Source organism: Lipophrys pholis (assembly GCF_963383615.2).
Source record: "Lipophrys pholis genome assembly, chromosome: 9".
Classification (NCBI taxonomy): domain Eukaryota; kingdom Metazoa; phylum Chordata; class Actinopteri; order Blenniiformes; family Blenniidae; genus Lipophrys; species Lipophrys pholis.
The window spans coordinates 27,751,061-27,775,347 of NC_137639.1; the positions used below are offsets into that span (position 1 = coordinate 27,751,061).

General features: G+C 41.2%; 1 protein-coding gene across 1 annotated transcript in view; it reads right to left on the reverse strand.

Moving 5' to 3' along the window:
* The window catches only part of LOC308114645 (semaphorin-7A), a 41,725-nt gene that overhangs the window by 12,424 nt on the left and 5,014 nt on the right, over nt 1-24,287 (reverse strand). Inside the window, exons 2-10 of the mRNA XM_080471691.1 lie at nt 17,249-17,388; nt 15,990-16,052; nt 12,108-12,203; nt 10,892-10,997; nt 5,037-5,144; nt 4,220-4,359; nt 2,722-2,900; nt 1,396-1,504; nt 927-1,137 (exon numbers count right to left, since the gene is read on the reverse strand). Of these exons, the coding sequence (XP_080327817.1) occupies nt 927-1,137; nt 1,396-1,504; nt 2,722-2,900; nt 4,220-4,359; nt 5,037-5,144; nt 10,892-10,997; nt 12,108-12,203; nt 15,990-16,052; nt 17,249-17,388 (1,152 nt within the window). The remainder of the gene's footprint in view (nt 1-926; nt 1,138-1,395; nt 1,505-2,721; nt 2,901-4,219; nt 4,360-5,036; nt 5,145-10,891; nt 10,998-12,107; nt 12,204-15,989; nt 16,053-17,248; nt 17,389-24,287) is intronic.

The following is a 24,287-nucleotide window of genomic DNA, read 5'->3' on the forward strand; positions in this document are numbered from 1 at the left end:
GCTCATTTGCCGCCGGACTCGGTCACAGCGACCGACGACAGACAAAGACGGCAACCAGCTGAGGATCAAAACGAAATGTCTGTGGGTTAAAGAACGACATGTACTTTTTCATGCGGTCGTTTCTTGAGTTCATTTCATAGTGGATGCCACATGTGATGTAGATAAAACAGCGAAAGGGGCTGTGCGCGGTTTGAAAACAACACATACATACAAAACAAACTGTAAGCGAGAAATTTAACACGTTAAAGGAGACGTTGTGTAAAGATATTGTTTACTTGTTTTTTTTTTTTGTGTTCCACCTTTTCCTACCAATTCATCCGTTCTTTGTCCTCGTGTGTTTCAGGTTATGCTTTTACTTAAATGTATTTACATTTAGTAGCAAATATGATCATTTTTGTGCCGGTTATTGCTTTTATTTATTGTGAGAGTAGCTGAAATGTAAAAGATGAATGAAACATCCATCCATCCATCCATCCATCTATGCATCCATATAATCATCCATCTATCCTACGTCCTTCTATAAAATCCATCCATCCATCTTACGTGCTTCTATATAATCCATCCATCCATCCATCCATCGTCCTTCTATATAATCCATCCATCCATCCATCCATCCATCCATCCATCCATCCATCCATCCATCCATCCATCCCTGGCTGGAATTGGATAAAACAGTGAAGGAGATGGATGGATATGTAGAGCTAAGGAGTTAAAACCATGTTTCTACAGTAGAACAGGCTGAGACTTTTGGTTCATTTCCACGCTGGGCACAACGTGTAAATAAAATCCCGACACGTGTAAGCATGTGTTGACAATCAAGGGGCAAATTATGGACCACAGTTTCTAACTTCATAGAGTTCTCACAGTCTCAGACTTGCAGAGCATTTTCCAGTGCATGAAGGACGCGGCGATGTTTTAACTCCTACCTGTCCCGAGGTAGAGGACGCTGTAGTGCTCGTCGTTGACCGTCAGGACGATGTCCGCCACCGCGTGTGTGATCTGGTCGTCGGTGGGGAGGTCAAGTGGAGCCACGCCGACAGGCCGGATCACATCTTCAATTTCTGGATGGTATCTGATCACCCCCAGGTTCTTGATGTTGTTTGGACTCTCCGCCGTCGCCGGGTTTTTGCGAGCGCACTGAACGGGGAGGGGGGAGAGTTATGTAATCATCTCAGACCAGCTTGAAAACGCCCTTGGAGGGGGAGAGAGCTTAAAATTGCTTTGCTTTTATCAACATGCAGCTTTCAGAAATAGCACTTCAACCTTTTCTACACTGAAATAAAGCCTGACTCATGCATTAGCACATAGGTTTGTCTTCTTCTTCCTTTCTTTTTTTTTTTTTTTTAAAAAGACTGTGACACAAACAAAACAAAAAAAAAACTTGGGTTTCATTACCATCCCAGGGCGACTGCCAATGAACGGACTGCTGTAGCCCTTCAGTTTGGATGTGGAAAAGGCTTGGTCGATGTCTTCAATGGAATAGGCACAAATTACTGTTTTACCCCTGAAAATAAAACAAAGTATTGATAATTAAAAACGATATAATTCTTCAATCAGATTTACTATTGCGTGGCCGTTTTAGCTTTAAGAAACCAAAATTAAAAAACGTTCATCCCCATCAGGGCAGAAGCCAATAATTGCTAGTCTTTAAATCTGTAATAACATTTTATTCACGTTAAATCATGCTCGATAGCTTCACAACTTTACATAAAACTATACAGCAATACGACCCATCAATACTAAACCTCTGACGTATTGGAGCTACAAGGTCACACAATGATTTCTATGCTGGAATTAACATCCAACTTGCTTTCAAATCAAATCTGTCCAATTTAAGAAGATAATAGCTTATTAACATTTTTTTTTCCCCTCACATTGAAAACGGTGATTTGTTTTGTACTCGTATTATCAGCGTGACAACTGATATCACTGACGTGTGATTTGCATAACGGGTGAGCTGCTGTTTGACAGATGCAACAGAAAACGGCTGTTACAGTTAAACTGACACCGACAACACGCTTTCTGTCAAGATTTGATCAAACAGGCCTCACCCAGGTACTTTTTATAGTGCGTAGAGTCGGCTGCTGTGTGGGTGGACGTGTGGCACTGATGTTATTATTACAATATTGTGCCGTGAGGAATTAAGTGGATTTTGTTGCATTTTTGGAACTTATTAAACTGAATATTTAGACATTCAAATCGAAAGACCTGCTTAAACACCATTTCTCAACTTAATCCTTAATAGTATTTATTTTATACGAAAGTCTTCTACGTTCTATGCAGATCAGGGTGTCGAACACATTTTAGATCAGGTTCCACATATATTGCAATTTCATCCCGAGTGGGCCAGATCCATAAATCACTGCTATGATAACCTTTAAATTTAAACTTTTAAAGTTTTTCTTTGTTGTGGCGGAGAGTATACATGATGGAAATGTCAATTTTTCCAATTACTATCAAAAATTAGCACAATCTAAACAAAAAGCCAATTTCAATGAAACCTTCCGGTGCAAAATACAGTGAAATGCAAAAAAAGAAAAAAAGAAAAAAAGCTTCTTCTGTTGCATGATGCATGTTTTTACAAACGAGCTGGTGGAAAGTGAATTATACTGACTTTTCATTTAATATTTTGGAAGGAGATGCTTCACAATGTTGCATACAATGTTCCTTGGTGATTAAGTCCAAGCAGGGGAAAGGTCTATTGGGTATATTCCAGCTCACCATGCGTTGGAGAAGAGGCCGTACATGACCCCGGCCCTCTTGTCCTGAGCAGTCAGCACCACCGCCTGCTTCATGTTGTTGTACTGCTGCTGCGAGTTTCCTGCACCGCACATCACCCGGGCCTTCATGAAGGTGGTCCAGGAGTCGGCCAGCAGCGCTCTGATGCCTCCTTCATCCACCTGCAAATCACACACGAGGGCGGTGAGGCGTGAGACCGACGTCAAACCTGCTGAATGAGGACCAGATGCAAAACTACCTTCTAAAGTTTCGTGTTTACACGGAAACGTTCTGAAAATGATGCAGTTAGCATGCTGGGCCATTAGTGGGGACTGTTGTTTGATATTGTAATGAGCTGGAGCAGATTCTGAACTGGATCGACGGAGTTGCGGGCATACTTTTCTCTACCTGAGTGAAATGCAAACAAACACTTTCAGTCTTTTTAAATTAGACTTCTTGACTGATGGCAGCAATTTTTCAGCTTCTGTACTTTGAAGTAAACGACGCCTAACATGGCCCGAGCCTCTCTTTCTCCCGACTGAACGCACCGGGAGGAAAACACATCGATCTCCTCGTCTACCTCCCGTTAGCAGAGTGAGGAAACTAAATTCTTCATCAGCGAGTGGAGAAATTCCATAAATGCCACAGATTGATAATCCATCATGTTCATCTGTTCTTTGCCTGATCATTTAAAACAAAGATTTGAATTCAGACGTGAGTAATGATTTAAACGGGGCAGCAGGTGTTTTAACTCGAACAGATAATTAGGCTTAATATCGCTGATAGGAAAGTTTTAGAAAAGGAAACTTACTTTCAAGTTTGCCTTTAGAAAACAAATTTTAACTTCAAGACAAAGCAAAAATGTAGAAAATGTACATTAGATTGTATGAAAAGCCAAATCTAGTGGAATACATTGCAACACCTCTACACCCAATGTGAATTTACTCCATCTTTTCATTGAATTTCAATAAAAATCTATTTGTAAAAAGACTTTTCAAGAAAAATATGAAAAGCCTAAAAAATTTATTTTTCCTTGCAAGATAACACATGAAAACAGATAGTTTCTGCATATTTTTACTATGTATTTTACTATTTTTACTAGCATGTCATACCCAACAAACAATCTAAATAAAGCTCGTTTTAGGAGTGAAACCTGCACAATTATCTCTAAATTGGTTCAGGCTGTGTTGAAAAACTCGTCTGATCGAGGATGTCCAGTGTTTTTATAATAAAAGACATAATTTTCCGTGACACTTGTTGATGAGTGACAGCGAGACTTTTCAAGCCACAGTGACTGTCTGCAAGATTTGTCACGGTGCCTCGAATGAATTTGGTCTGCTTGTCCATCGAACACCGGGCCCTGTGTCATTCACATATCGATCTCTGGCGTATGCGATTTAATTGGAGGGTCAAAGAGTGCAAAGAAGTGGTGTAAAACCACCACTTGAAACAACTACAACAAAAACACCAACAATGTTTTCCACAGTTGCAGAATTGTTACCGTGCAGATACGACCGATGCGCGCCCTGTACGGCTCCTCGTCCACTCGGGCTGTTTTATTGAGCTCGCTGAAGAAGAAGTAGACCTCCTCCTTGAACTTCTCCGAGGACGGGATGATGGCTGCGCCAGCGAACTGCGGATCTGGAGATGGGAATTAAAAAATATGCATATTCGGAAAGAGAACAATAGGCAGAGATCAAAAATCCAATTCTACACAAAAATATTGAGGATTAGATTTATCTATCTATCTATTGAACTGAAGAAAGACCATTTAGATCATTTTTAAGCAGAAATGATGACATTTTGGTTTATATAATTTACAAGATGAAATAATTTACATGAAATTGTGCAATTATTTATTTTAATCTCTATGTCTAGGAATATCCATCAAACACACTTTAGTTAAAATAAAATGTTTTGCAAAAAAACCCCATAAAATTATGGTTGTTAAGCACATTTGACATTAGCACTACAAAATGCTAATTCTAACAGTGAACCAGCGTTCGTAATGATAAAAGGGCTTTATTGACGTGTTTTGAAACAATACATTTAAATGCAACTTTTTTGTTTTGCTCCCGGGAAACGTTCCTGCTTCTGTCTCACTCAATCACATCAAGCCATTTAGCGGCGGAAAACCCGCCGTGAGGATCAACAGGAGCACACACTGCACATCATTATGGTGCGGCTTCAGTGGCTACACCTACATGTTTTTCCCCATGAGGGTGATAGTAGATGATTTCCAGCACGCCGCCCACCCTCTCCATATGCATGAATTTAAACCTGCGTGTTTTCTGCGTGACTTCCCTCCTCCTACTCACTCAGCAGCCAAATGTTCTCCGACTTCAGGAGTTTCTGGGAGCCAAACGTACGACGGATGGAGCCAGCATGACTTCCCACCGACGACATGGCCGAATACAGATTCCCATCTGACACGGGAGAGAGAGGGGGAGAGAGGGAGAGATGAAGAGAGAGAGAGAGAGAGAGAGAGGTGAATCAAGAGTCAGGTTCACAGGGAGAGTAAGCCAGATCGAGGTGACACAAGACGGGGATTTACTGAGGGATAAACAAGGATAGAGAGAGCGAGAGTGAGCATTAAACACAGAGTGGGCAAGCCCGGGAGGACAAAGACAGAAAGAAAAAAAGAAAAGACAGGTGAGTGAAAGAGCAAAGAAGACATCAGGGCAGAACAGCTGACTGCACCAATGAGCAGCCACAAATCTCCATTTTCTTCCAACCCCACTCGGAGCTCCGTCTCCATAGCAATGCAGAGCTGAAATCATGGCAGTAACGTCCTAATCAGGACTGATGGTTATTTGAACGCGGCTCGGCTCGAGGAGGGGGCTGGCTCGTTGCCCCCACAATCGATCCTCATCTGGAAACGGCGCCACGCGGCGCCCGAGTGTCTCTTCAACACAATAGCTCGACCTTCCGTGGCGTGGCAAACACACAATTTCTGATTCACTCATCAAGTGCTCCGACGCTGAAAAGGTCGGCTTAATTAGAAACCATCTCTTGTTTTGTTAGTGTGATGCACTGCTCAATAATCACACAATTAGGAGCCGGGCTCCCCGCGGAGAGGAGCGAGGCCTCGGCGCCAACTGTGAAAGTGATGATATCCATAGAAACGAGCGCAGGCGGCGCTGCAGATATTAACGGGTGTGTAGACGGAGGGCAGGTTGCTGAGATGTTTGAGAGAAATATAGACTGTATATGAATGTGCCCCAGCAAAGATGAGTCAGAGAAGTAAACAAAACCCTAAAACCTGTGGGGCAAAAACACAAACACAGAGATGTACGATAGACCTGCATCAGGACTCTCTGCAGAAAGCGGTCGACAAAGGGATTAAACATCAAGTCTCACTGTAATTAGATTACATGGGTTTTAAAGGCACTAATGTAATCTGTTGTATGCTCATACAATCAGGCACACCGAAGGTGACGGCTGCGATACGTTCACTGATGATTCCTTCATTTGCCAGATAAAGAGACCTAGAGTAGCAACGTCACCGTGATCGAAGTGAAACCTGCAGGAACCTTTTTTCAGTTCCAGTTTGTCTTCCGGCAGCCAGACTTGAGTTAGTTCTTCCAGTTTGGAAGTTAATTCTGCAAGGTTCACAGGAGTCTTAGTTGATAATTGTGTGAAAATCCTCAAACTCACCATGTTCAGGGCTATTAGACTGTCTGAGGTGAAAACACATGGTCGGCATGATTATTCCTGAGATCCGCCACGGCTAAATTCCTCCACTTTCCTCATCACCAATCGATGTGAGACACAGCTGGTGTTGGCCGGTGATTGGCACAGAGCAAGTAGACAGGCTGGACACAGCGATTATGTCGCAATCAGTGAATCAGTAATGATATTTGGTCGGTTACAGATGCTTGTTTACAAGTAATTGAGTTAGTAGAGGGGACAGTGGATTAGGACAGACAGGCAGGTCGCCACAGATCCAAATGAAGGAGGTGGGAACAGCCAGACTCATTGAAGAATCACTGATTGATAAAGAGATAAAAGTAGTGCACAGGACTTTTCAGATCCATTGTGAATATAAAGTACTGACATGTAGTAACAAGAAGGCAAGCCTCTACGTATAGCTTTCAATTGTCAAAGCTGTTATGCTTATGGTTGTTTTAATTGCATTTGTATTTCTGATCTAAAGTTATATGCATTAGTTAAATATACTAACTTTCTTCTATGGGAGCCACAGTAATTTCTGTGTTGAACACAGGGCGCCCCACGATACTTGGCTATTGATATTGTTTTATTATGTAAAATGCCAATGTAACCAACTTGTGCAGCTTCAGCAGAACTTTGTGTGTTAACGAAGTGTATGTGTGTGAATGTGTTTAAATAATGTTAATATTCTGTAGAGGGAAATAGCGTGTGCATTATAGGCTAAGGGACGTTCAACATGTGGCTCTTCAGCTCCTCTGCAGCGGCACCCTCAAGCTTTCAGAAAATAATTTGTCTTTAGCAGTTTGTTTTTTGTTTCATTTGCATTCCGAACTGATTTTCAAAACTGTTCTCATCTTCAGGGTATAAACAGCTTACTAAGGTAAAACAGGTAAAACCGCAAGAATAGATGGATTTAGTGAAATCAGAAAACAATGAAGGACTCAAACTCAAACCGCTGTAACAATTGGAAGCAGCCAGCGGCTGTAAACTGCTAAATGGCCAAAGTTGGAAAATCCATGAAAAAAAAAAACAGGAAAAAAACAACTAAAGCTAAAAAATGTCTGGAAAACAAGTGTGCAGCACTTCCATCCATCTCCTGTCGCCCGCATGTGATCGCAGCATGGAGAGCGAAGGAGCCTTGACTTCCCATACAGGCATATTTACATATTTACTCGGTCCTGTAATGTAATGCGAGTACTGATCACGTGTCTCTTTCTCTCACCCACTGGAGAATGTGGTCTTGTTTTCCTGCGTGTGTTTCCTCTGATTGTTCCAGCTGTGTCTCATTTCCCCGTGAGCTGCTGTCATCTTGTTACGCTGCCACTCTTCCGTCGCTTCGGTTTATTTTCCTTTTGTTTTACTGGGCCTACGTGGCCCTCCTGTGAGTTTCTGTTTTCTGGATCATTGTTGTCATTAAATATCACTTCACTTCACGCTGCTTGTACATCTGGATCCTCTTGTCTCCAAGGCTTTGACTCAAAAGGCTTCAATTCTGTAAAATTGATATCTGAATCTGTCTGCGCCGTCTTTTGTGCAACAGCTCCTGTTTTGTCGGTCACAGTGGCAGATGGTAACTCGTGCATGTTTGGTGCTGCTGGTGTGACCTCCTCTCATGACGATACACTGAGTAATTTACATGTATGATTGAGGGAAGGGCAAAATCTGAAAGGATTCATGCTTAAACAGAAGACAGTGAGTTTTTCCTGAGAGATGCAAGTCATTAATTTCACTTTACAGTAGCTGCACCAGTTTCCTATGTTTAATACTGGAGGTAAGGCAAAGTTCCAGTAATGGAAGATAAGCACTTTGATTATATCATGCTGGGAAATTGATTATTCATTCAACTGCCTCTAATTAAGCCCCACTCTCCGGAATGTGAAATTTATTCAAGCTTATCATCTCACACAAATCTGTAACTTCCAACATATATTCATTTCTTTTTCTTGATTTTTCTTAATTCAACAATCATAAAGTTGCCACATCCCATTGACATGCTTCAGAAAAGTGCCACCTAACTTTTTTAGAATAAAATCGAACACGTCTATCTCGTCGAGGACCGACTCTGCAAAGCACAGCGAGGCTCTTCAGATAAAAGCAACGACTCGTTTGCATCATTTGAATGGAGGATGATAATAAGAGACGGATCACTCCTGGGAGCAGAAGTGTCGCTCTGGTGCGCCTCACTCAAATGAGCGGCGGTAATATAACGAGTTGAAAGTGGCTCTGTTCCAGAATAGATATGACAAAGTGATAGCTTTTTGAAAAATTAGGTAGATTCCTGCGACGGAGTCACAGAGTGGACGGAGTGAGACTTCAGCAAGAACAACTATTCAAAACTCCCAAGTCATTGGATTCATTATAGTTATGACATTAGGGAATGATCACACTGGCATTTGTTCAGTGAGTAACCTGCTCATCACAAACTTCTTGAATCACTTTTGATTTATGGCAGTTCCATACAAAGTTTAGTCTGATTCACTACATACAAGGACATAAAGCTCATAGATAAAATAATCAAACACAAATAAAAGGTTCATTAAATCATTTTGACTTGCAAAACACAAATATGAGCAATGTTAAGTTAAAATTGTCCCACAAGAGGCTTCAATCCCTCCAGACCACTAAGCAAATGGTCACATTTTTTAAACAAACATTGATTTTTTTAAACAAATTTCCTAAAAGAAGCGACTCAAAACAACACCGAGACCCGAGCTGAAGCCATGCTGCCAGGGTGAGTTTGTAAAAACACCCATAATGCAGCTGTTTTCTTGATATTTCACTGTGTTTTGCATCAGATAGTTTCATTAAAATTGTTTTTTTGTTGAGATTTTAATCTGTTACCGTTGCAATTTTTTGGTTTTGTGAAAACTTTCATCACGTATACTCTGTGCCACAACAAAAAACAACTTTAGGCTGTAAATTTAAAGGCTATTATGGCACAATTTTAACAGTCTGCCCCCCGCCCTTCAAAGTGAACCCTAAGTATAAAGATAACTACGTAGTCAAGGTTGCAAGTGGACTTAATAGCACTTCTACATTGTATTTTCACCACTTGAGCAGCCTCAAAGCTCTTTACTCCGTTAGTCACATTCACATGCACTTGCACTAATGGCAACACAGCTCTCATGGAAGGTTGCTCAAGGACACTCCAGCACCCAGACAGGTGGAGTCGGTGACTGAACAGCCAGCCTTTTGTCATCGGGGGGACGACCCTCTTCACACCCGGCGCAAAACGACCGAACAGTTAACCAGTTGTGATTAAAAGAAATCTGCACTTTAAAGCACAAACTGATACTGAAGCTCATTTCTGAAATGTGTCAACTCACCCATCCATCCCCCCCAACTTTCAAGAGGCTTTTAAATTTCCTTTTGATTTCCTTCTCTAATCTTTCGTTCCCCGGCAGTCGGAGGCAGCGGTGTCTTTCATGGAGTAGAGGAGTGTGAATATGAAAACACGTCAGTTTGGAAAACATCAAGCGTTAAAACGAAACGATTCAGTGGAAATTAATGTCAGGATTCAATGGAAACAAAACAAAATGCAAAAACCAGAATGAGGCCCTGCTTACAAGTCATTACAAGTGAAAACGCATCATTTTCTGTTTTAAATTCAGAAAAGTGGAAACGTTTTGAAAAAAATGTCCGTTTACACGAAAACTGCAGAACGACGTAGTTCGCCTGCGAGGCCAGGAGTTGCTGCTGTGGTTTTTTGCATTTCTTCTGATGTGGGTTCGGAATTGATGATTTATGTTAATTTTGTCATTTCTTACTTTCGGATAGCGTTACTTTTAAAGTGACAAATGAGTAAAGAATGCTAATAAAACGTGTTTTCAAATAGTTCCACCTTGGGAGCCATTTTTAAAAAACTTGCGTTTTCAGTGGCTCTGAGCACCTCTGTCATGTAAATAGACTCCCAAAACACAACGGAAGTTTGCCGTTTTCACTTGAAAACGTTGTCTTGTGAACGGGGCCTCAAGGTGCATCAGTTTCAAAGACAAATAATATCGGCTGCTGACAATATCTTTTATCTTAAAAACACAGAAAATCTGTCATTTAGGCAGAATGTTGTTGATGAAGTAGCTTCACTTACTCTGAAGATAGGAATAATTTCATCACCCCCTCTTACAATAAACACGTTGGTGTTTGAATGAGTTTGTTTTTTTTATCTCCTTGTAAAGCCGAACATCTGCTAACTACTGAGCTGTTTGACCTGGGCAGGCACTATTATAATAATCACTTTGGGATTTATTTTGGTCGTGCGACAGACTGAAAGCAAATCTTTTAACTCTCAACGTCAGAGAAGTGCCTGCCTGTTCACATCATCAAGAGAAAAAGCAGCTTTGAACTCCCTCACGTTGACCTACATGGGGGCTGACTAAGTCCGCTAAGTGCACCTGTGTTCCGCCTGGAGCTCAGGTTCGTCAGGCTCATCGACTCCACCGCTTCTCTTAAAGATTTCCTCCTCCTGGAATGAGATTTGTAATTTCCTGTTTGTGACTGTTACCTGCTGACAGGCTGATGGACTTCTGGGAGGGGTAAGGTGGCGAGATCTCGGAGGCGGATGCGATGTGGCCTCCTCCCTGCACGTCGGTCAGCACCGTGTCGTTCACCTGCAGAGGGACGGGGGAAGATGTTTAAGTCGGTAGCGCTTCATTCTGGACGAGCAGCGTTTGGGTTTTCACATCTTCAAAGAAACCAACGTAGGTCAAAAAGTGGATCCAAAGACAAAGACAATTATTTGTAACATCGATAGTTTTTATTCTGTCTGTTTACTGTTTAAGTGAAAATTCTGAACTTTTGTTGTGTTTTGAGTGTCCGTTTACATGACAGGGGAATTGTTTTGTGTACCTTGTATCTGTATTTTAGAGAAAATTTTTTTACAGGATTTTTTATATCTTTCTTTTTTTTACTGTTTATTTGCTTCTTACAAGACTGATTGTAACCAACACAAGTTCTGTTATTTTAATAGCAGTGAAAATAACATTTTTGATTTTCTGATTCTGAATGGTGCTCAGAGCAACTCAAAACAGAACTTTTTGAAAACGGCTCACAATGTGGAACTTATGCATCATTTTTGCATTTTCGTTTCAAAAAGGTTTCGTGTTTTCATTGCAACATTTTGAAAACAACGTACAGTTCCACGGCAACTGCAGAAACAATGAAAATTATATAGAGTTGAAGTCTGGCCACTAGTGGGTGCTGTTGTTTGTTTTTGTCATGAAACCGGACATTCTAGTGGACAGACGGTCAAGTCGGATTGTTATTACAGTGACTGTCAAAATAAAACTATAAAACTACCAAGTCCCAGGAGAATATCGTCTGGGAGTCACGACACTGTGGAGGAAAACATTGTTCTTACTGCCCTTCTACTGAGCATGTGCAGAGGAACTACTTACTACGGCCGTGGTGTGCATCTGCTGTAGCAGCGTATCCGCCGTCTACACATAACGAGGGAATCGGAACATTTTCAAAAAGTTGCATTTTCAGTGACTCCGAGCACGGTTGTTGTGTAAACGGACCCCCAAGACGCTACGAAAGATCATTACCTGCTAAAATACTCCCTGCGGCATTAAACAACTCCTGGTCTTCCTCTTACCAATAGATGTAAATAAATACAAAATGCAATCGACGTGGAGATTATTCAGACTGTTTAGTGAGGCTCCCACAGCAGGAGAAAGTGGAACAAACATATTTCAGATTTTCTCTGCAGAAACTCTTACCAGCATCCAGCACCTGGGGCTCCCGGCATTTGTTCCACACACCACGAACGTGTCGTTCAGTTTCTGAATGACGGTGATGAAATTATCACACTCCAGCTGTTGGAGACAAGGACCAAAAAAAATAAAAAATAAAAAATAAAAAAAAGGAGAGACAAAGGCAGAAAATTATGCAGGAGCAAGAGGGAACGAAAGACAAATACACAGATTGGTGGAAGGATTAGGAAGAATAAACAGAGAGGGAGTCTATGTGGTGATTAGAGGGAACGGGGCAAAAAAAAAAAAAAAAGAAACGCAACCAAGGGACAGAGAGAACAAACAGAGGAAGACAGAAAGGTGGTGAGGAGGGATAGAGAAACAAAGCAAAGCTGATTACCAGAGAAAAAGCGGATTGCTCAAGGAAAGGGAGGCAAGAGAGATTGGAAGCCATCCATACGCTGAAGATTTTTGGCAGACAACACAGAGGAGACTCAGACCTCCAGTCCTGCACTGCAATACTCTGCGCATCACTTATTCATCAAGCACAAAAAAACAACAAAAATGGCCTTATATCCCCAAGATGTTCCTGGATGGAGGATGAGAATGAATATGAAGCCTGGACGGTAAATTCTAGGTTTAGGTCGCAGACGCAGGCACAAGTTCTCTGTTTAAAAAAACAAAAAAATTAAGAGGTAAGTGCTTAATTATAGGGAATAATAAAATGTAAAATCCAAGTGGGTCTCTATGGACAGTTGACGTGCATCAGGAAATAAAGATAAAATAAAGGCTTGTGTAAGTGTGTGTGTGTGTGTGTAGGTGGAGATGTAGGTGGTTGCAAAGGCGGATATGTAGGCTGACATGTTTCATTTTTATTATTGTGTGTATGCAAGTTTCTGTCCTTGTGAGAAACAGTTCTGGTTTTGTGTGCCGGAATTATTATTTATCATTTTTAAAAACCTGATAGAATAAACAACATATAAGAATGAAAGCAAGATATTTAACCAGGTAAAAAATTTGCTCTTGTTAAAGGTGATTTCAGCCATGAGCATGACATCGCATACTTTGAGTGCAGATATCAAAAAGGGAGAAAATAATGAGTTCAGACAAACTTTTTTGGCAAACAAAACTCTCTATTCTTCTGCAAAACATGATGTTTTAAAAAAACAAAACAACAAAAAAAACAAATGAGCTTTGACCCAAAGCACGATGTGGATTCTTTCCTTTCATCCAGCTTTGACTTCCATTTGTGGATTGCACGGTGAACTGTGTTCCCCGGAGTGCTTCTGAGCCAATGCAGTGATATCCAGGAGAGAATTATCCCTGTTTTTAATGCAGTGCTGCCAGAAACCTCGGATACCTCAGGCACCCACTTTGACCTCCGGCCTCGTCTCCCGCACACACATTTATTCTGATTCTCTGAAGGTCCCACACATTACACAGTGTATTATATCATTAAAATAGTCAGAGTTGGAACAATTTTACTTTGAGGGTTTTTTTTTTTATGAAATGATTTCCTATTTTTTTGATGCAGTCTGTTTCATATTGGTGAACCTCTGCCTGTGGACTCATCCCAAACACTGCTGGTGCGTGAACCACTTTGGGGCTGCACATGATTAAAGTGTGACTGAAGAGTGACTTAAAAGCATTTAGTAAGTACTCGTTTCAGTACTCGGCATTGGCAAAGAGCTAAAGGTTAGTACTTATACTTGTACTTGCCCTATAAAATATGTACATCCCCAGTTTTCTATTTCCATTTAACATAGAGCCTCAATGTTTTTGCCATTGAAGTGTTGCATTATGGGTTTATACATTTGTTACAGTAGAATAGAATTTTTTCAGCAGATCTCAAATTGAAAAGTCCAGCGAAAAACGATGGAGTTATTTAAAGTGGAGAATTGCTGGGTTTCGTACTCTTTACTCTCTCTGTATTCTGTTCAGGCAAAACTATTTTTCTCCTGAGTGTTCTCGCTTGTTAGGCTCGACTTTTTGAGACTGTGTGCTCCATATAAAATGATGTCGAAATCTAATAAACATGTTGGACTGGCAGGTAGTGGCGAACACGCAGTCCGTCCACTAAATGAGGCGCTTCGCTTCAGTTGCTTTGTTTTCTACAAACTCTGTGGATTTACATTCGTAAAAGATTTTTCGCCCCCTGTCCTTCATTCCCCTCCACAGGACCGGTGGTTTTACTGCATCACTTAGGACGTTCCTCCACCATCTGTCACTGCCAGGCTTTCTGGAAGCTGCGGCTCTATTTGTGCAGAAAAGACAGTGCCGTCTTTGTTTTGTGCCATAACTCCAGCAACACCTTTTTGGATGCACATAAACAACTGCTGTCAGTTTCAGTCGGTGGAGGATTCCAAGGCCATCCGAGAGATAGAAAATAAATCTCATATTCAGACGAATTTTGGAACACGTTTGTCGGGTGGCATAATGTCTCCGGCTTCAACGTCTCACCATCTAACCTCCAGGGAGAGCTCACTGTGAAGAAGGAAGTTCATGGCCAACACACACACACACACACACACACACACACACACACGCACATACACACACACACACACACACACACACACACACACACACACACACACACACACACACACACACACACACACACACACACACACACACACACACACACAGATGTGGTGATGTTTTAACTTCTGACTTTTTAGAAACGTTTCATCCGAGCGTTGTCAAACACAGAAATGGAAACATTTCGGAGAGTTCCAAGAGACAAACAACAGCATTTCTGCATTTACATGAACAATGGTATTTCCCAATGCTGTGCACTTTAAGATCCCGTTCACTCCTGGCAATAACGTGTGTCTTGGGTAGGATAATACGTAAACGTCATCAATGCACACCGTGTTATCATTTAAGAGAATGCACCGGTCTGAGCTATGAGGTCTTTACACCTTTACAAAGAAACTGTGGAAAACAACATGGACGTCTGTGCCTGGAGTTGTGCAGACATGGAGCCTTATAGCGGCCTGGACAGAAGATATCGTCCAGCACACACCTTTTATTTACGTATTTCCTTTTAATTTATTGATTCATTTCAGAGATGTGACATTTGTTTGTGTGCAATCCTAGATGCTCCACCTACCTACATACCTATAAATATATATACAAATCCATTGATTAATCATTTAGTGATAATATAATTAATTAAAGTTACATTTTATGAAAATACATTTAGAAAAATCTAGATTCAAGTATACACACATATACATACATACATCCTATGCCCAACTACCATGTCTGAAAAATCTGAAAATATTAACTAAGAAATACAGAAAATATGACCCTCCTGCACTTCAGCGATCAGGTTCATATCTTGTTATAATGACATGAAAGATCATATTTTTATTTAAATAGCCGTCCCTTAACGACCCTCTTTTCACGCTTGGATTTTCCATGACGTATTAAACGACACCGCATGACTCCTCGGGATTACGCCACAGCCTTAAGCGTTTAAACACTCACTTCATCCTGCCACACTTTAGACTCCTTTTATTCTGACGACTGTGATAAAACTCTGCCGTTCTCGCAGCCCCCGTGGAATACCATTAAATTATTCACTGCAATTATCAACTGCTCAGTGAACTGTACAGTGTTTGATTTGTTGTTTGGAGGTGAGGCTGTCCCCCGTGTTCGTTTTTGATCTCATCTGCATAGATTACCATTTTCTACGTCTTTATTTCCTGGGTTTTCGTTTAATTTATCTGCAATACTTAAATCCCCTATTAATGCAAGCCTTATAGATGTGAATGAATTAAAGCCGAAACCATAGCAATAAAACCTTCAAGGCTGATGATAATGACGATGAGAAAGAGGATGACGTTGATGTGATGGCACTGATGGAGTCTCCTAGATTACACAGAGGGGAGAAGTTTCAACCTCAAGCGGTTCGCCCTTTGCTTTGCAGGTATCAATCGCAGTCTGATCGGAGGCCGCTGGGATCTGAGGAGGAAGAAGAGACTGTTTAGTTAAATGCTCATTAACACGCTGCTCCGCTTCAGCCTGAAGACGGTGACGTAACTGAAACACAGTGCTCAGACGTTCGACGACTCGTGAGCCTTTTCATCATTTGGTATTGCTGGCCTACTACTGAAAAAAAAAAAGAAAGAAAAAAAGAAAAAAGGTTTTTCCTCAACCGGCTTCAAGGAGAATCGCCTTGAACTTGTTGCTCCGCGGGTATTATGGTGGCGAAGGCAGCGGAGCAAAGAGACCGAATGAATTAATCCCAAGCATTGTGCCCCTGAGACAAACACAAGCTGAGGTTCTCCATTGCGATGTGGATAATTGAGTTTTCTGACCCCTCAATAATAAATATCTCCGCTCACAATGGTTGCTGTTGACTGTTTCTTGTAATTTCTCAGTTTGCTGTTGGGGATGGAGAGTAAAAGAGATCTCGTTCTCAATGTTTTCTTTTACTTTTCCTGGTTAAATAAAGGTTAATGAATGAATGAATGAATGCCCGCCTCTGGTCTAAATATCCTCTCTTTATCTTGGTATTACAGTTTTAGTGACTTCACAGTTACAAGCTACTTCACAGGCAGACTGGAGGATAATTAAAGCTGAAAGCAGGGTGAGTAGATGGACAATAAGATTGAGGTTTCGTCCAGAGTGTCATGACTCCCCAGTCCATATTCTCCTGGGACATGTTAGTTTTATTTTGACAGTCACCCTAATAACAATCCAACTTGGTTGTCTGTCCACTAGAATGTCCGTGTTCTCCCATTGTTATGGTTATAGCGTATTTTCTACGTGAATGCCGTCACTGTGGAAACAGACATCGTTTTCAAAATGTTGCTATTAAAATGAGAAAATGCCAAAAATGATGTGTTTTCATTTCAAACATTGTCACGTAAAGGATGCCTGAAACATCCAGGCATTAAAAAAAGATCCATCTGGACAAAGATGTGCAGTAAACGACCCAACAAGATTCTTTTTACAAAAAAATCTGTTGGGCTTTCGCATATATAAATGTCATACAACAATCCTTGTCAGATTTGGTTTTCAAAATGAACTGTTAAATTATTATTATAGCACCTTTTTCTTTTAGGAGCATGAGCTGATCTTTCATTGTGACTCACTGCAATCATTTTCTTAAAATAAAGTAATCGAGTAATAAATCCTCCTGGCACGAGTCCTACCTGCAGGTCACGGACCCCTCTGTCAGTGAAGGACAACACGTAGATCATCGCCTGTCCGCCCACGTACAGCGTGTCCGTCCCCTCCTGGTGGTACATGCTGATGAAGTTCTCAGGTTTGGTGAAGTGAAACCTGGAGGGCTCTGAGGAACCAAACAACAGGGAAGAGTCAGCAGACGGGTTGAAATGTATGTTTTTTTTTACCTGCAATTAGAATATTCCCCCTTGGTAATGGAGTTTAATTAATTCAAACAAGCTGAGTGCGTTGAATGTATGACAGAGACAACAATTAAATATCTAGAAGGAGAGTTGAAAAGATGCTGATGAGTGATATAAGGTCAAACGAGAAAGGAAAGAGAAAATGAAAAAACTGTTTTCCAATAAAGAGGCAGCAGAGGTGACTATGAATATGAGAGGTCAGCACATCAACGGCCTGGATTTATCCAACCCAAGCTCCTTGCAGGTTCACTCAAAGAGTCTAATCTCTCAGAAGCAACCCGGAATGTTGGATTTTAATCCGAACCACAGACAGAAAGTCACAAAATTTGTGTTTGGGCCACGGTGGAGCGATGCAATGTTGGTTTTAAGCACCAGAAGTTTAAACGTGTGAGAATGCCTCCCCTGAGCCAGGGTTTGAATCCATTGAATTCCACAATATGTCTGTCTGTTCTCCTTCCAACTCCTACCAACAGGAAGTCTCCACCTCTGAGCCTGGTTCTGCAGGTTTCTTCCTGTTAAAGTGAGTTTTTCCTCTCCATCGTCTCCTCTGCTCGCTCATGTGGAAAATTTTGTTTTTTTTTCCACGTAAACGGGCCTTGAAATGAAATAGAAATTAAACTGAATTGAATTAAAACAAAAGCAAACAATTGTCGAGGAGACGTGGCGATCCAAAGCTCATCCTGCAAATACATGTTCCTTGGCACTGTTGAGAAGAGGAATCGCCATCGACCCTCTTGTTCCAGCAACGCTTGGCTAGTTTACGGTCAGACTTCCATCCGTGAGTTCAGTTTGTTTACCAAAACACTTGATGCATGATCCGTGCCCTTTGTGGTCCAAATGGGAGCCTCTGCACAACACTGACGGTGGTGTTGATGGAAAAGGGCATCTGGTGGGAGCCTAAATGTCTCTGATATAATCATGCCTGCAAATCTCATTGCAGACTTTCGCTTCAGTTACACTACAGACACCTCCAGGAGGCTCGAAAGCACATTTTGGCCTTTCTGAATCACATACCCAATCAGACTCACACTCACCTACACTGCAACTGTGCGTGCATTCAGAGATAGCGCCGAGTCTCTAAGTGGTGTGGTTTCACACAAAATGTACTCGCACCTATAGTAAGGGTACAAAAAGCAGCCGTGCCCGACATTGCATGCTGTGAATAAAAAAAGGCAGGAGTTTAGAATATCACAGTCTTCAGAAAACAGTCTGCAAACGTCGTATCAAAACAACCATGCTCAGTTTAAAGGCCTCTGTGAGATGAGATCTTCCTCCTTATGACTGGAATAAATCAAGACATCCAGTCTGACGGTGAAACCAGGAGGACGTAGCAGTGCGTGGTGCTGAGACATGTTGCTAGCCAACCAACAAAGTTTCTATGGAAACAGAAGCATCTCTCATTGGCGCAGATCTAATTGATGAAGCTTGTATTTTCCATGAAAATGTTAAACAAACAAAGAAGCCCAGTGTGGGTCAGTGCGGCTGTTGAGCCGACCCCCCCCCCCCCCCCCCCCCCCACACACACCTTTAATTTCACTCTCTGACAATCAGAACATCAATTCCAGAGAGGTTGATTAAATGTTAGATAGGTTTACTTTGAGTTCAAAGAAGAGTAAAAATAAACACCATCTTTTATCTATTTATTTCTTTATAGTTTTGCATGCAGCTCACTCAGTCGTCTAAATCAACACCACCAAGAACAAGAAAACAAAACTCGACTTCGAGAGATCGAAGCGCTCTCTGCTCCCGGCATACAAAGCCAGAAAGCAGAGAGAGCAGACAGCTTCAAATTCCTAGATGTCGGTATTTCATCTGACCTCAGCTGGACTACAAACGTCCCCCTCCGGGTGGGGAGGCGGCAGTCTGTGGCCATTCGGGGAGCTACAAGCCATCGATTGGCCATGAAGAGTCTCCTGAGCTACTGCTGAGCTTTGTGGTGCTGGAGGACCTGCAGCAGGTGGTGAGGGTGGCAGAAGCTACAAACACAGTCCTCGACACACCCACCAACACACCCTGTACAATTACAACAACAACAAAAAGAATCAACCTGTACGTGAAATACAGTTTCTTTATTATAGTTTGTAACGTTTTCGCTTGTTCGTTCAGCTCTAATTTTGCCCGGTGAAGCCATATTCTCTGTAAGTGATGATAAACTGCTTAAAATAAATGCTTAAAAATTTCTATTTTGTGTCATGAATAAATTAAATGCTGACTCACCACAAGCCAGTTCTGTATTCACACTGAAAATCAAGATCAAGCCAGCCCTCATCAACTGGATAACAAGTTCACAACTGAAGCCTTCTGCGCATCCGAGACAATGAAGTTTGTAAATAACCACATCACATTGAACAACAAGGAAAACTGTCTGAAAGACATATTTCTGGAGCTGATCAATGTCAGGGTTGTTTACAAAGAGAGGTGACCCATTAGAGCACTGCCATTATTTACCTCGCCGTCATATCAGAGAACATATGGTGTCATTGTGAAGTGCCAGCTTTGTGTTTTCATTATGCAGGATTTAATTATGACCGTTTTTGTGTGTTGATTGTCATCAGCTCGTGGATCGTTAGCAGCGAGTGAATGACTCACAGGCTGAACTGTGATGTTTGGCTCGTTGTTTAAGCCAATGGTTCCCCGTGGGCTGAAGCAACAGAGATTATGAGGAGGATGAGGATTTATTTGCCCTGAGGTGCTTCTCAGATTTGGATTTGGAAACTATAATGTGACACTCTTGAAAGTCTGGAGCACGCCCAGAGACATCGCCTTCATTTTGGATGCTCCTGCTCTTCTATGTTCATGGAGCATTTCACCGTGAGCGAGCGAGAGAGAGAGAGAGAGAGAGAGAGAGAGAGGACGCTTAGCTTACATGTGGGAGTGGGGTATTAGAAAGAGAAAAGAAAAATAGGAAAAAAAGGGTTGGTAACAAGTATTCTAGTTACAGGCCGAACGCTGTGAATACTCGACAACAAAACATCGTCATTACGCAAAACTAATCAGAACCAAATGTGTCACTGAATTGCTCATTTTGAAGCATCCCTGCTAAAACATGACTGATGTTCACTCGTTTGTTTGTTGCTCTCTGTCATTTCCTTTTCTCTTTCGATATCGTCGAACCCCAACCAGGCCAGGCAGAAGCCCCTGAGCCTCGCTCTGCTTGATTTAATTTATATGAGTTGAGTGATTGTTTTGTTTTCCTACATATTTGATTCGAATTTTAAAACGTTGCATTTGGTGCTGTGGTTTGTCAGAGCCGCGGTGGCTTATAGGATCGAGAAGTGAGTCTGTCTATATGCAGAGCAACAATTTCCCAAAGGGAATCAATGATTTCTTTCTTCAAATACAAGAAGTGTCTAATCGTGAACCTGTAGCGTCACAGTCCTTCGTGTTTTTATCCTCTTCTGACCGCAGAATCTAAAAAAATGTGCCCTCGTAAAGCCGAAGTATTAAAATCAGGCATGTTGCAGGGAGCGCACAGCGAGAATGTAAAGCTGAAGGATTGGAAAAGACTAAATTATGCTCGTTAACGGAAGATCGTGGAAACAATAATAGGATCAACGTCAAAACTCTCAACATGTCTGTTATCCAGGTACAGATATGAAAGCTTGCTTTCCACGTGGTAACATGCAATTTAATAGCACATTGCAAGACCACAGCTGACATAATACTTCTCTACGTGTCTTATTTATACAATATATAATCCACAGTTCCAGACAGAAACTTTTACATGTATATGTTCATCAATATGTGTTGTCCCTGTTTTAAATAAAATAAACTCAAACTCAAACCTGCTGCAGCACAGGCAGGAACTGCAGGTAAAATCTACAGGATCAGACCTTCACTCGTGATCTCAACACCAATCAATTATTTCTGGTAAATATTTTGCTTGACTTCAATCTGTATCGTCTCTCAAAAAGGCCACACCTCACATCCCTCATGTGGAAAATGACCTTAGAAGTACAATTTACAGTAAAAGTACAACAAACAAAAAAAAGCAGCTGTCACGGTGCTGCCAAAATTCCAAAAGTTTCGACTGTGGATCTGCTCTTTTTATCATTAAAGATGCTCTTTAAGCTGAAACTAAACCCAAAAATACCTGTTAGCTTTTACTCTCATTTAATTCACTCGTTCTCTGTACATTTCAAAATGACTGGCTAGTCGAGTCACACGCTCTTCTCAAGTGGAAGAAAGTCGGATTTTAATGAAAACGTGTGGCTCTTTTTGTGAGCTTCTGAAGAGCTGACCTTTTAAGAATTTAAGGCTTTAACGCTGAAGCAATGATTAAATGTCTGAGGGGAAAAGGATGGGAGGAGCGCAGTGTTTTCAGACTTGTGTCTTGATATCCTGACTGCATTTCCTCTCCCAAGAAGCATTTTCAATTGACAATTTTGAACAAGGCATCATTTTCCAGGTAAATTGAATCAAATAGCAACTTTCTACGATGCATTATGATGCAGTTAACAAAGTGAATGAGTATTTTTTTTTGTTATTTTTACAAAAGTACCTTTTACACTCCAAGCAATGTCACAGTAATTGACTATGATTTAATACAGTTTCCACATCTGCTGGTTCGTTTTTTTTCTTCAAACCTTTTAACCATATCCTGTCACTGGCGATGGGAGTCAGAAACTTAATCTTTTTCTTTAAATTAAAAAACATGTTGCTAGAGTTTATGTAGAACGCTGTTTATTTCTATCTTTATTCCTGAGAGAGGAACAGGAAGTCTTGACATTCGATTGTTACTGATGCAACTTGAAACAAGTAAAGTTAAGAGTTGCAGAAGGAGAAAGTAAGAACCCATCAGAAAACAGACACCCCAAAAGATTCCCTATTCATCGTACTAATACCTGCCTTATTACAGTTTCCTCACACACGACTTCTGTGCTTTTTGTGTGATTGTCGAGATGTTAAATCCTCTGTAATTTATTCCCTCTCTGGTGACGTGCTGCACCAAACCACATGATCGCATTAAAAGATGAGACTCTCCGTTAAGGCTGCAAGTTCATTTGCGAAGGCTTTCTTTTCTTTTTCCAATGGGTTGGCTCCGACGGAACATTTTTCCTGTTGACATGGTCGTGGACAGCAGAGCGTACGTTTGAACGCGTCTTTACAAGCTGCACCAAAATAATACAAAGTGTTATGGTTCACAGGTTTTTGGCAGCGTGACAGCAGTCCAACGCAACCGCAGCCGGCTGAGAAAATGACAGTGATGTAAACAATGCGGTTTAGATTTTCTCTGAATGCTCCTTGGGAGAGGAAAGGCAGTCACAATATCAAGTCTGAAAACACTGCGCTCCTCCGGTCCTTTTCCCCTCAGACATTTAATCACTGCTGCCGCGCGGATGCCTTAAATTCTTAAAAGGTCAGCTTTTCGGAAGCTCACAAAAACAGCCACACGTTTTCATTAAAATCCTACTTTCTTCCGCACGAGCAGAGCATGTGACTCGAATAGCCAGTCATTTTGAAATGTACAAAGAACAAGCGAATCAAATAAGATAATTATAAAAAAGAGCAGTTGGTATCCAGAAGCTATTGAAGTTTTTCTGTTTGGCAGCACTGTGACAGCTGTTTTTGTTTGTTTCTTTTGTTTTTACTTTTACTGTAAATTGATGATCGAATCGATGATCTTGTGGAGCAGGGGTGTCAAACACATTGTAGTTCAGGAGGCAGATTTAGCCAAATTTCAATAGAAATAGTGCCACTATAACCTTGGAATTTAAACTTTAAAGTTTTTCTTTGTTGTTGAGTAAATGCGCTGAAAAATGTCTGTATTTTTTTCACCAAAGCCAAACAATTCCAATGGAAGATGTCTACAATCTCAACATAAAGCCAGTTTTATTTATACTTTCTGGAGTGAAAGGTACAAAAAACTGTTGCATTGTGGGTGTTTTCACAAACTCACCCTGACAGCGTGGCTTTGAGGCTAATGCTAGCTTTCTATCTTTCATGGCAGCGTCACTGATATCTCAGCCCAGGTCTCAGTGTTGTGTTGCGTTGCTATTCTTTGAAATTTGATAACAAAGCAATGTTTTCTTTGAATTAATTTTTTTTTTCTTACAATTTTCTTGGTGGTTTGGCCATATTGGCGCCTCTCTCGGTTCAGTTTTGGCCCACAGGCCTTATGTTGGACTATAAAGTCCATGTGCCTCGTGGTTCTGATGCGTTCAGGCTCGGTCGCAGCGTGATTGAGTGAAATGTTCTTGTCCTCCTTCATTCTCTTTGACTTTGTATTTATTTCTTTTCCCCTCTTTTCGATATTTTTCGACTGCCTTCCTCGGTTGTCCTACTTTGCCTGTTTCTGCCTTTTGGTGTTTCGCCTCTAATGTTCACACTAAAAAGGAAGATGTGCTTTCATAATGTGCAGGAAAAGTAAAGCAGGCTTTCACTTTCTGTCGCTACTTAATCCAAATCTTTCTTTTAATGGAGTCTTTAGAAAGAAAGAAAAAAAAATGGAGGAATGATTGCAGGAATTTTCTGCTGTTCTTATCCAACAAACAAATGCATGCGCATTTCACCCAACCGGTTTATGAATGCATGTGAAATCCTTTACCTGCACAAAATGCATGGGTCAAGTGAATGTGTAGGCAGAAAGATATTCTTGGAGTAAAACAACTCCCTTCCAATCCTGTTTCGGAATCTTTTCTACACTGTGCTGCATCACTGTCCTGGTTCAGGGCTGTTCCGGCTCATTTCCCACCAAAAAGCTCCTGACAGTACCTGTTCAGCACCGAAATATACACAGCCTAAACAAGCGATGGCCTGGAGAACATGATGGACAATTAAGATCATATGGCAGAAGAAAGATGTTTTGTTTGAAGGATTTGGC